Raw genomic sequence first — 14,510 nt, 5'->3', positions numbered from 1 at the left:
CCATATTTTGCAAAAAAAAAAAAAAAGGCTTTAATATCTTTATGAACACGGTTATAAAATGGGATGTTACATATAATATTTATGGTTAACATTTGAAAATTAGAATTTCCAGTAACTAAACTTCAATCAGGTTGTACATGTTTCTCAATTAATACAAGACGTTTTAATCGAAATATGAAAATTGTTTGACATATATTTGCGTTATTAACATAATCAGTTCTTGTTATACAAAAAAAGGGGAGAATATTCTACTGTTTAATCCTACTGAGTCCTTTTCCATCATCCCACCCTACACAGAAACAGAGATAATAAGTTTAAAATTGATAAAAGAAAAACATTTACTTTAACGGAGAATGAATGTGTGAGTGCATTTTCTGTGAGAAATACCTCTGTCCTCAATAAAACCAACCCTGGGGTCTTACTGGACCAACTTAGTTTTTAACGAGATTCGGTATTCTCTAATATTGATGTGGGGAACTGAGTTATCCATTAATTTTTGAAATGCCATCATTTAAGGATTTCCATTATTCCTTTGCATTCCAGATAGTGACCATTACTTTTCAACTCAGAATTAGTATTTTAATAAACTCCAGTAAGAAGAATAAGAAACCAATGTTCTTTACTAACGGTCATAACACTTCGAATTTGATGGACATGTAATTACGTTATTACATATCCATACTATTTCATTGCTCATGTAATTCAGTTGTTGAATGTGACTGATTTTAGAATGTATGCATGTTATATGAAAACTGGCAAACTCGACCAGAGTATTTGAGGGGTCAGTCTAAACAAAAGCGTTGATGTACACTGGGTCAGTTCAGCTTTGTTGTCGTTATAAATTATGAACCTACATATTAAAATGGATTAACGAAAAGTATTTTTTTTTTTTTGTTATTGGCCGTATGATTTCGCCATTGCACTGTTTTGAATTTCATCAGCAAACGGTGGAACTATGATATTACTGTGTTAGGTAGCGCTGAAATAGTTTGGATTTAAACCCTGAGTAAACTGCATTCATTGATGTCAGGTCAAATATGGAAATTGCTCAAGATATGAAGAGGTGGACCAGTGACATGATCTGCTTGGTCACCTAGAAGTATGTTTAGAGGTACAATGTGGAGATTTTGAACAATATTTGTGAAGTAATATCAATGTAAAATTAATAGATTGATATTAATTGTAAATAACTTCAACTTAGTACAGAAAACTAAACCATATCTCAATAACAAAGGTGCATATGAACTATTTTACTTAGATTGACCTCCCAGATATTCTGGTAAAGTTTGTCTGTTTACATTTGGGATATGTATTATGCAAAATTTACAAATTAATTTTAAATGGAAAATCAAATATTAGTATTGATTTTAAACTTTAATCAGTCCTATTTGTTCATTATAACAATTTATAACTGCATAGTTTTGATATAGTCGCACATTGTATTCTCGTGAATGTACTTCAGTGGCTTTAAACAAATATTGCAGCAAACCGTCAAAATGACACTATGAATATGAAAGACGTTCTACATTCATGAACAATTCCAAATCTTGAATTGATTTTAAATACAGAATTGATGGTGTTTGGTATAAATAAATTTATTACAAAGGCAAGATGTCTAGAATTTACAAGTTAATTTCACACCACAATTTGTAAGGAATTGAAATATAATAGAATTTGGTAAATATAAAGTTGGTGTTTAAAGCATGATTGAAGAACACCTTGCTCTTTTTCTTGTTGTCTTTGCAGATTGTCACAGATTTTGGGGTTAGGGTGTATAGAAGAGGGAGACTATCACAAACCACTGACACACGTGTGACTTCGAGTTCTTATGAGACTTGTCATCATATAGTGCAGCAGTTGCTTCATTTTTATTTTGTTATATATATACCTCTTGCTGATTTTTTGTTTGTAATTTACATATATACAACATAAATATTAGTTGTATTTCAAAATTTGTCTTTCGTGAGAAATTCAATTTGCCTTAACAGTAGCTCCCATCATGTGCTTACTAATTGTTTGACATTAATTTACCAGAATTCTTCAGGATCCTAACGTGACACTCTCTTTCAGCATCATGATTTTTAAGTTTTTATATGTGTTTTCTGATTAGTGCTGCAACATACTTGCCAACCTCCAGCTGCTACTCCATTGTTCTTTGTCCAGGAATGAATTATTTTCTCGCGTGTTAATGACAAATGATTAGAGAGAGTAAAAATTGTAGGTCTCGCATAAAGTTAGGAATAGTTCTGAAACTCCACTAGATACCATACATACTTTTATTACACCATTTCATTTTATTTCATCATCAATTCATTAATGTAGTTTTCATGTGAATTATGATTAAAATGAAATTATATTTCCATTCAGTTCAACTACCAGATGCACATTCCTTTTTTATACCATTATACAACATGGTGTAAACGTTTTGTCTATTCTGGCTTAAAAAAGTCTTTTGTAGTTTCCTCGTCATATCCTTTGCATTGTACAGAGCAATTAGTATCATTCAGGGCCTTGGATTCCTGTTCTGTACCTGCACTATACTTTGTTGCAACAGGAAAAGGGGAGCCAATATCGCTGTTAATAATAGCATGCAATGTAACATTTTCGTTAATGAGAGGTTTAGTTGATATTTAAAACTGATAATGATCACTAACCTGTGTTAACGAGAATTCTTGAAAATTGATGTCCTTGCAGCAGTAACATTCTCGGCACCTATGTAAAAAATTTCTAAGAACACGCATAAGTTATCAGGTATGATTAAAGCAATTTCTCGGCTTATATTTTCTTTTAGTTCCACTGCTGTGTGAGGATTATTCTTCTACACTTTGTCTTTTAAGTTGCCTCACAAAAAAAATCACAATGAGTGAGGTCAGGGCTATAGGAACCCACATCCTAGCTCTGGGATTTCGGTGGTATCGGTAGGAATTGTTTTCGTCGTCACCATCATTTCTGCAGGAATACTTACGAAAGGCGAAAATACATGGATTCGAATCTAAATATAGAGGTTAGGTCTGCACAGTAGATCTCACTATGAAATTGATTAAATATGAATAAAATATGACTTTTTATAAATGCAAAATTTGACAATAATAATGCAGTTGATGATCGTAATAATATATTATTTGAAGATGGTCCTGTAGTACCTAATAATCTTAATAATAAATGTCCAACAATTTTTATTGGCTATATATGAAAATTATAAAAATGTCCTGGCACCACCTAGCCTCGAAAAATAGTATCCTGGCCCTATCAGGCCTAAAACACACCCCTGCTGATAATTATCCTAAAAAATCTCGGAAATAAGATCTAGTGACTAATAAGCAGTGTGTGCAGTAGGAGAATGCCAGAATCCTGCTTAAAGAATAATTGTTAGCATTCGGTGTGTATTAGTTCGAAAAGAGTTTTTAATATTTCTGCTCTGTATCTTGCAATATTGATAGTGCTAAATAGGTAATAATAAAAAATAGGTCTAAATGTGATATGTGACTCACATGATGGAGCTTCCTATCTTGAAAATTGTTTTGTAAGTTCAGCTTAATCATATGTATTGCGGTATATTTGTAGTTATATTTTATGTTAAGACTTGTATTGCATCCTAAATGCCATTGGCAAGGGGTGCGCTTGTCATGTGAAAAGATTTGCAGTAAATGGCAAAAGATGCAACAAAAAAGGCATCTTTCATTGCTGCTGGTTGAAGGTTGGCAGATATGTCATCATGGGAATTACTGTAGTATGTGCAATTGGTAATGAATAAAAATCAGCAGAGGAAACAAGTTATGAACTTCATTAAATGTTTGCCATGTTGCTTTGTGATTGTTTAAATGTCGTGTCAATGGATGTAGTTTTTATTCATGTGTTACAGTCCTCAGGGATATAAATGTTACTGTATGATATGTGGAACATAGGGATGAAATTGTCTCATAAGGACATTATCTTAGTCATTAAAAATTTGGTGTTAATGTCTGTAGCAATACATTTCTAAGTATCACTATGAAAACCATATTTACTGTTACTTTCCATTTGTTACTATTCGAAGTGATATCTTTATCTGAACTAGAAATACAGAGCAAATTTTACATTTCTTTGAAATGTTTCATTTTTTGTTTATAAATGCTGTGGCCTTCGATACAGTCTGGAATCTCAGTTGTGTGTGTTATGAAGGCTAGCAATAAAATATTCTCTCGTTACATAAATGAAACATACTGTCAAAGAATGTCATTAAGAAAGAACAGAAAGAGTTTTCTTGAACGATTTTTAAATCCAATTAAGTGTTCATATTCCAGTAATGAGAGAAATTGTTTTTAATGTATATTATATACACGGAGTAACTGAATAACTTTAAAAATTTGGAGGGAGGTAGAGGGTGATATGGTGAAGATTTTTCCACCCAGGAACCTTTGACCGGGAATAAGAATTGGAGTATCTACAGCACTGTGATATGTTGCTTTTCCTGTTCTTGTGATGGCGAACTTTCTAAACATTCAGTAGGCTAGTATCTGGTACCAGCATGATGGTGCTCCATCGCACTTGATCACCTGACCCGCTCATATTACAGATATCTTCAGACAGTAATTGAATTGCTGATTGCAAAAACGCCCTAAGTCACAGAATATAAATTCTCAGAAAACTTGAAGAAACATTATATTGGCTAAATGAATTTATATAGTTAAAAAATTAATTGATTATAGAATGCATTGTTTCACATAATATCCCAAAAGTTGAAATTAAAAATGGAATTGCAAATGTAAAATAAAAAAAATATATATTTTTGTTGTGTGGACTTATGTTGTCGTCGTCGTCGTCGTTGTTGTTGTTGTTCTTCTTCTTCTTCTACAAAAATTGGTACTTGATTAAAAAAATATATGAGATTCTTTAAATTATAAATAAACTTCAATTAAATCATAGAAAATAGATTGGTAAGCATTTCTGTAACATATTATAACACATTACACAACACCTGTTGGCTACGCCAGTATTTCACTCCAGAAAGAAGATCATGATTCACCATCAGGGACATATTGAACACACTTTCTAATATCTTCCAGTTCCTTTGAACATATTGGTACTCTTCCATCTGTGTGGGCGTCTTTTGTCAGTAGCTCTGGTTTTCTCTTGGGGGTCTATTTTCAAGGAAAAGCTGTGATTTTGAAGACCATGAATGAATTCCTTAGCCACAACAACTTCTGGTGTTGACATGTAGCAAAAATGGTGAAATATGTTCATTTGGACCTTGTTGGCTCTTGGTACATCTCTTGTTGCAGTCTCCACAGAAAAGCAAGTTGCACTATATTCTTCTATTTTGGCTGTTCTTTGGGTGGTATCCACTGATTTTCAGTAAAATAATCCTTGTTTTCAATTTTACAGAGATATTTTTCGAAAGGGGTTAAGTACCCTAACAGTTTGGTAATGGGGGTTGCATACAAAATTCTTGCCCAGAAGTGGGTCTTGCCTCCAAAAGGTTTGGCAGCCATACAAAAATATATTATGCCATATTCCTATTTTAGGAGATGTAAAATTTCCTTAAAGAAATTGACTTCTTATGTCAAAGAATCTACTCATGAAAAATGGATAGAAAAATTCTATCAATTAAGAAAAAAAGAAGAAGAATCCGTCATAAAAAAGGATCTTCAATAAAAGAGGGAATGACCATGGGGGAAGTGATTAGCTACATGTTGATTGTAAAAACAATCGGAATTCAGCACTTTGGGTGTTTTTACGCTCAACACAATATTGATTCCCCTTCTTCATGGTATTATTATTGTCAATTCGGTTGTTTTTCTACTGAGACTGATGCATCTATATGTTAGGTAGCAACTACAATACATAACTCATTTTTTGACCAAAATTGTAAGGGGATGCTCAGTCCCTTGATCTCACCCCTCTTGACTTTTTACAATGGGGCTATGTGAAAACTGTACACAACACCGGTAGAAACAGAAAATGATCTTACTGAGCACATCTTCACAGCGTTCGATACGATAAGAGGGGAGATTGGAATCTTCCAGAGAGTAACACAAAAACCTGGTTCATCTTTGCATGCTATGTAATGAAGTTGGCAGTCATCACTCTGAATATTATTGTAAATGTGAAAGCCAGTAAAGTTCTTCGAATTACCATGTTTTATTTAGCCTACTGAATGCATAGAAAGTTCACCATTACAAGAACAGGAAAAGCAACATCTCACAGTGCTGTAGATACTCTTAATTCTCATTTTCTGTCATGGGTTCCTTGGTGAAAAATCTTCACCGTATCACCCTCTACTTCCCCCAAAATTTTGAAAAGGTCATTCAGTTACACCCTGTATATTACATTTGTATATACATAGTGTCCTTGCTATATGGAATCCAGGTTCCCTCTGTGCAGAGCCTTGTTGCTGTAAGATGGTGTGTTGATAAAATTTCTGGTTGGTCTTTTGTACCGGTACATGAAAATTGTAGCCTTACTTGAAATAATGTCTGAAGGCGACTGCCCCCTAATTGGATACATGCTCCACATCTCATTGCAACAATACTATAGATTTTTTTTCATCTAACATATTATAAAGATTGGATCATATACAGTCGTTAAAATTTATTGATGCATAAAAACTGCAAGTGTTTAAATCTGAGCATCAGAGCAGCCAAAATCATTAGTCACACAATTGTTGGATACCTTGCTTCTTACGGAAATGACTGTTTCTTTATTGGTGGTTATCCGAAAAATGAAGTCAATATGTCTACAATATACAGTGAAACCTCTCCTTATGGACACCTCCAAGATGTGGATACTCCTCATATAAGGACAGATTTTTATGTCCCAACTGAAATAATATAGAAATAATGATAAATTCAACTCTCGTTTGTGGAAGCTCTCAAACACGGACACGGACAGCTGTTTCACAGTCCTAAAGCTTGTTTTACCTCCTGACTTCGGACAGAACTTGGATTTCAAGACTTAATGTGTTACAAAAATGGAAAATTTAGTTTTGAGACTGTACAGAAATTCCTTGACATAAAAGAAGACAATAAGGGTCTCATAGGCTACCACTAACCCAGCCGGCTACCCCTTGTTAGCTGGAAGCGGGTGGATAAACAAAGCCATAAAATTTAACCTGTCTGATGGGTCCAAGGTTTTTGCGATCATGAAATTGTATTCTACACATGACAGGATTAGTAGAATTATTCTCTTCGCTTCAATCAGTTCTGTTTCGAGAGACATGGCGCCTGAACGTAAAGGTTAAGTTGAAAACTGTAAATTACAGTACTGCATAGCTGTAGACCTATAATAAAATTGCGTGGCACAATACTGTATTTTCCTTTTTCGGTCTTACCTGCTGTAGCTCAAAGTTGCAAAGAATTTATTGTAGTACAGTAGACTGTGTTTAGAATTAAACTATAGTAATACATTTCATTTAAAGCGTGAAGGGATGCATAATGCATATTATAAATATACTGTTAGACTGGGGAGCCTCCCTCCCAATAAAGGACACCTCCCAGTTGTGGACAGATTGTTACATCTCTTCGATGTCCATAAATGAGAGGTTTCACTGTATTCAAAATTCATTGCATATTCATGAAACAAGAACACAATTTTATTCTGCATACACACACACACACCAGACTTGTTTTGACATGCAAGAGAACCTCTTGCTACTAGCTCGTAAAATCGTTGCTTTACTTGTCTCATAAACTCGGACATTCTCTATGAAATATTCTGTACTTCTCTGCTCTGTATTCTTCATTAAAGTATCGTGCATAAAAGTTTCTTATGTCGTTGTACAAGTGATTTCTCACAAACAGTCACTGAAAGAGACTGTTCACTTTACCAGTAAGAGCCAAAGCTGTTCATACTTGCTGCACAGTTGAGATATTATACCATATCAGTTTCGAAATAGTAAGTGCACCATGTGCATACATTTATAACAGGAAATCCTTTCATTTCCCCTTTCTTCTGGGTAAATATCCTGATAAAACATAGACCTGCGGTTTGTTATAAAACAAATTAATTCAAATACAGTATCAGCAGTTTTCTGCTGCTGACATTTGGCTTGTTTACAAGTGCTTGAGCCACACAGACATGTTAGTGCAATGGCTATCAGATTTATAGAGGTTCCTTGTATATTTTTTCTTGTGCATTGTGTTAATGTGTAATCATGAAAGATAAAATGAATTAGTTTAAGTATTTTATTTCACAAAGTGTGTTCATATGTACTAACACAATCAGTCTGTGCAAAGTTCGAAGTGAGAGTTACAGGTGACACAGTTATAATTTCTCTGTCGTGCATTCTAAAACTCAATCACAAAAACAATACCTCCATACAGGATCACCAGGATCTTGTATGATTTTATTATCTTTAATGATTTTGTAACTGTACAGAACCATATACTCTCATTATTTGCTACAATAGTGCTGATTAGTATGGTTCTCTACGCCAAAATATTCTCAAACTGAGGGTCACGAAATAAAAAAAACAGTAACATGTAGAAAAGAAATAAAGCGCGCAGTTGCTAAAACACTTTTATTAAAAACTGAGTGGTTTTAAGTCCTCTTTCTTCTTTTAATGTGATGGATGGGTATTATTATTATTATTATTATTATTATTATTATTATTATTATTATTATTAAAGTATTGGAATTGCACAAAGACAAATTGTTTCAAAACGATAACAGATGATTCCTGTATTTAATTTTCAATTCTACCACAGATAGGGTTGCCAACCCTCCTGTATTTCCTGGGATCTCCCTTATTTGTTCCTAATTTTTATGCTGTCCGGCTCCATATTTTTCTTCTCTTCGAGAATTTTTCTCCATAATTTTTGCATAATGTAAAAGTCTTTATTCTAAACATTTGAGTTTGCCGTGAATTATGATTTATATGATGAATTTTGTTGTTAAAGAGATACTTTAAAATGTACGGTCTTTTTAGAAGGTAATTCTTGTCAGAAATGGGTTTTAGTGTTCACCTATTTAAAATCAAACAGTATCGATATTATAAATTTGGAAAAACTTGCTAGTCTTGTTCTAAGCATACTAAGTAGTAACGCTCATACAAAGAAGGTTTCATCTTATGAACAATAATTGGACAGATGTTCGAAACATGAGATGAGCACGACACATTTAATCAAATCAGAGCTGCAAACAGCAGTAGACTTCATCTATTATGCGAGACAAAATCTGTCTCAAACGACTCTTAATTTATGCCTAGTTATCAAAGTGTAGAATAAAGTTGTTTTTTAGTAACTGAACATAATAATTTGCCTATTTTCTATGTAAATTTTTATGGATTCATTAGTGTCCCGTATCTTCTTCAAAAAAGTTGACAACCCTAACCACAGACGAAAAGTCCTTTTCACATATGTAAGACGTGACAAAAGGGATTAATATTTTCAAGGCTTCTGTGACTAAATTTTTGTATTCATTTCATTGGGCAAACCAAACTTACCTAACTCTTCCAATATGAATTATAGTTGTAATGTTTATCACCTGATAGTTGAATTTCAATATACCAACTGTATTAGCATATAAGAATACTTTGTGGGATGGAATACTTCGATCCATTTTATCCTCTGTGATCACGTAGTAACACAACACAAAGGAAAATTAGAGATAGTTGGACTGTACCTTCGTGTCCTTGATGTTAATATAGCCAACAACTTCTGCTAAATCACTTGCAGACATGACAAATATCAGCTACTATCATTAGATAAATTACGTTGTTGCATGTGGCATGTATAAAAATATAAATGTCCTCTCTTTTATTGATTAAAGATAATTTTCTTACCATATTGCAAAATTTTATAATATCTCAACAAGAGAGATTAATCATGCTGTTAAAAATACACTCCTGTTTTATATCGTTACACTATCCAAGTAACTCCCAGCAAATCATCTGATTTAAAATATGGATATAGCAATTCCATATGTTTATCAAGCCAAAACTGCAAACCAATGCATTATTTAATATTTCTCACGAAATCTGTTTTTCTATATATAGACTTTTTTTTTTAATATACCTTTTTGATTTGTGATGTTTTAAAACAAATCCGTTAATAGAGATAACGTAAATTTTGCTGGAAAATATTTCAGTCAACCTAACTCTTCATGTTTCACTATAAGCATGTCGACCATGAGTATAAAATGTTTCATTCTATTTCCATTCGAAAGAAAAAAATCTAATATTGCATTGTTCCATTGGAAAATTTTGATAAGATCATTATGAAGTTTGTGTTAATCACATGAATAAAAGGTTATTCATATAATATAGTCTTTGTAAGTACATCACAATATTGTTTTATTAGGTAATTTTAGTTTTTATTTTCATCGTAATAGATAAATATATGGAACTCATCATGTTGTTTTTATCCATATATCCAAAAGAGAATTTGCAGGGAGTTATGTCAGAGTTGAACTTCGTTGCAATGTAAGAGTAAATATGGTATTACTTGAGTGTGATATATTTAGTAGGGTATGCCTTAAGAGAACAATAGTTTCTCCGATTGAACTTTTCTGGCTGTAAAGAAACATCATCTTGATTGATTGAAGGAAAATTTCTTAAGGTATGCCAAAGGGATATTTGACAGTTGTCGATTTTCAATAATTTTCAGAAACTGGACAGCATGCAGCATATTCGTGACATTGTTTCTGCTTGTGTTTGTTTTGTTTTTCAAGTCTATGGAAACAGATTGGAATAGCAACAGTAGCAACATGCTGTTCATGGTTAGAAGAAATTATTTTCAGCATATGGTGTTTTTTAACATCCCGTGATTTGCCAAAATATCCATTTGGTTTTCTTCATTTTTTTCCTCTTTTTTCTGTGTTGTTCCATGGGTAGCGTTGCGCCTAGCCTAGCCCTGGTGTTTTCAGCGAAGCGGGCGAACCAATCAGGGGCCAACATGACCCTGACCGCCTGCTACCCCTTGCGGTAAAGGTCAACTTTAGCCTCGTGTCACCATACACAAAATGCGTGGAGCACCAAATTACTTTTGTCTTGGTTTATTAGATTTTCGATTCTCAATTTTCTGTTGGTAAAAACTTGTTGCATTAGCAGATAATTTTACAGATGTCTGCATATACGATTTCAGAATTACTTAAAAAAAGAATGTCTTCATGAAGTATTAATTGTGGAATGCAACTTTTATTGTGTAGAAATATATAAAAGGTAAGAAATTGAGTCCAAATCAAAATTAGTTTGGTGCAAATATTTGAACTTACTACCTTTCCTACATTCCATCCCTTCCTTATATTTGTCAGTGTTATAGTTGTTTATTTGGCTTGTGTACTCTCAGTAGGATTGTATGCCTCCAGAGTTCGCCTTAATATTGTGTCCTGTTACTTCTAGCTGTAAATATTTCACTTAAATTTAATTGCATTTTATATTAATTAATAACATACTATTATTGCATCTTTAATAATTGTTCACAGATGTACTACAATCATTTTGTTGTATCTTGCTTGATCCATTGCCACTCTTTAAGCAAAACTGAGATTATAACTTGAGGCCAACTCTGATTATTCAGAGAGTACATAGGCTAGCAAATGCTCTTTATTTTTATTATTAACCAGCAAGCAATTCTTATATATGGTATAAGTTTACAATAGGGATTTTTTTTATTGTAGAGGTTAGCAATCTTACTATTGCATGCCTCGGATTGGAGATTAGTGTACTCCTTTTGTTTTGTTAATTTTATTTTTGATTCTTTTTGACTATAAATGTTTAAGGTTGATGAACTTGGTAGCAGCATACTTAACAGAAATTTCGGTCTTTGAAAATTACATTTATCAGTGCAGTGAGAAAAAGTTTCATTATGGATATAAAAGTCACCACTATTCTCGTTTTAGATATCAATTTAGGACATGTGTTGAAGTCCTTTACTGAAAATTATTCACCACATTATAAATATATTGTGTTGTAAGTCTCAAAAGTTATGTATAAACTAATGGATTATTTACTCATTGCATTGCTGTTCGTTGAGTCATTTTTATTCTGGTATGCAAGAAAAATAATGTAGTTATGTATACCTTTATACACTGTGTTCATGATACTTTGCAGCTTGTGCTTCGGGGATATATATTTTGCAGAAAAATAATCACAGTGTATAAATATATTTCTTTTCTTGCAAACAGATACTTGTAAACTTGAAATACCATTTTTCACACATTCCCAAATATTGGTTATTTGTTACATATCAACAGGACTGCCTGTCCCCATTGGACACTAGCCATGTTACGTCACATACACCAGCACTGGCTCTTATTTACAAGTGCAAGGGAAAAATGGTAAATTTCTTTCCTTGTTGCCGTCACTTGTTTATATTCTGTGAAGTTCATTAAAATCTTCCCTTTATCACGTAAGTTTTAATATATTAAGAAAGTGAGAATAAAGGGAATAATAGTGCGAAGGTCGTACAACAGTCATAAAGACTGACAAAATACTGATTTATGTACTAAAAGACGAAATTGAAGTTGCAGTGTTAGAAATACTAAGTGCAGAAACATTTTATTTATTTAAAATATTAAACACTCCTCACGCACATCGTAATTCGAATACGAATTTTTTAACTTCAAATTTATGCAGTGTATTTTACATATATGGATTAGTTTTCATGTTAAAAGTTTATTGGAATTTTTTTATTATGGTTCTGCATGTTGGTCTTCAAAGTTCCTTTGCTATAACCCACACTAATAATGTACCAATTTAAAAGATTATTTCAACAGGTAGCCGTAAATCTCTGGAGTTGTGACTAATCTCCATGATTTTTCTCACTTTAACAAAGTACGTGTAATTTCCAGATTTGTTTAAATCTAAGAAAGTTTTAAGATATCTTGAAATGAGATTGCTTGATGGCTAGTTAGTTCGTGTTTGCCTCGTGCTAGGTAACATTTTCTTGATTCTGGTTTCTACCTTTGTTGTAGGGGAAGCCCAACAACCAACATCCCCGGCTCAACAAACACCTCATCCATCCTCGGCAGAGTTCTTACCGGGCCCAATTTACAATTTAGCTCAGTCAGGACCTCTTGTAGCAGGTATGTTTTAAGTTTATATGATAAAAGGTAAAATATATCATAAACATCAAATAATTGCAGTTGTTTCTGTGGATTATTCATAAGAACTACTGCAGTTACAAGTGGAGTTGCCAGATTGCATATTTCCCCCACCCCCTTAAAATACACCTTCTATAATTTGAGGATTTTCTACATTTGAAATTGCTGTAATCTCTTTTATTTGCAGAATTTTGTTAACTCTGATGAATTGTATGAAGAATTCTGTGAATCAAAAGAACAATTACTGTAGTTACATAGAGAAGTAAGTCAGTGTTCTTGAAAAGTATATTTACTTTTTTTTTCTGAAGTGAATGCAATTCTTTTTATAAATCTTGATTACACAACTTTTAACCCTATATCACTTCGGAAAAATATTATCTGTCTTTCTCGTGTTAAATTTTACATTACGTCATTAACATGTTTCAGCCTGTTATTGGCCATCTTCAGAACTCTTTTCCTCCTATTAGAATATGGGGGAAAATACCATAAATTTTGATGGAGAATTTGAAGCTATTTATACATCCCTTCACAATGTATTTCTTTGGATTCATCATTGCAAGAATATATCCGGCACACCAATGATGCTGATATAACCTCTGCAGTTGCGTGCGTCGTTAAATAAACCATAATTTATTATTATATTCCTTAGACTGCAGAGCTATTAAATATGTTCTTACTCATTTTGGTCCAGTATATTTTCTGCATAAACTCATAAAATGTATTTTGATACAAGTTTATGTAAGAGTTTTGCCATTTTGTTGTGAATATAGGTCCTGGGGCCCGGAATACAACAATCCCTGGCTTGCTAGGTGCTGGACTTCCAAAGCTCAATCCAGAGCAACAAGAGGCAGTGACCCGTGCCAAGAAGTATGCCATGGAACAGAGCATCAAAATGGTGCTCATGAAACAAACACTGGCACATCAACAATTGGTGAGTCTTGAATTCTTAAATAAAATGGAAGATTATTAGGCCTGCACACAGTCTTTCGATATGTTTTCTTTTTCTGAGCTCATATTTTTTAATATTTGCAGCTTATTGGAATTTATAATGTCTTGAAGTGATTTCTATATTCTTAAGGGAACCGTTAACATGTTCATGTCAAAACCTCCCCTCAAATTGCATACATTGTTAGATCTCGCTGCAAATAAACGAATACAAAATTAAAACTTGAATATGGGTCTTAAAAATTGAATAATACCTGGCTATGAGTAAATACTACTCAGTTGACGAAAGCACATGGATTTACTCAAGGTCATCTCATATCACGTAACAACATAGACATTCCCATGTGATCGAAACTTAACTATTCTCTCTCCAAGTGTACGCTGTTGTTTAATGCAACATTCAAATAAGATTTACACACACTTACAAAAGGTAAAGATAATTCTCCCCACCTCCCTGAGGAGAGCCGTAACCTGAGGTTTATTGTGCTTAGATCTTTTGATAAGAATGATTGTTTTAAGTCCGTAGTACTGCATTACTGTAAGTA

At 33.1% G+C, this 14,510-nt stretch overlaps 1 protein-coding gene across 7 annotated transcripts in view; it reads left to right on the top strand.

Moving 5' to 3' along the window:
- The window catches only part of hfp (Poly(U)-binding-splicing factor hfp), an 84,622-nt gene that overhangs the window by 19,360 nt on the left and 50,752 nt on the right, over positions 1-14,510 (top strand). For all 7 annotated transcript variants that reach the window (XM_069821677.1, XM_069821682.1, XM_069821681.1 and 4 more), the window contains exons 3-4: positions 12,892-13,002; positions 13,791-13,951. In XM_069821677.1, the coding sequence (XP_069677778.1) occupies positions 12,892-13,002; positions 13,791-13,951 (272 nt within the window). The remainder of the gene's footprint in view (positions 1-12,891; positions 13,003-13,790; positions 13,952-14,510) is intronic.

The sequence above is a fragment of the Periplaneta americana genome, chromosome 3 (genome assembly GCF_040183065.1).
Source record: "Periplaneta americana isolate PAMFEO1 chromosome 3, P.americana_PAMFEO1_priV1, whole genome shotgun sequence".
NCBI classification, from domain to species: Eukaryota; Metazoa; Arthropoda; class Insecta; order Blattodea; family Blattidae; genus Periplaneta; species Periplaneta americana.
The sequence above is the reverse complement of the archived record's forward strand: the minus strand, read 5'-3'. Positions and strand labels throughout refer to the sequence as shown.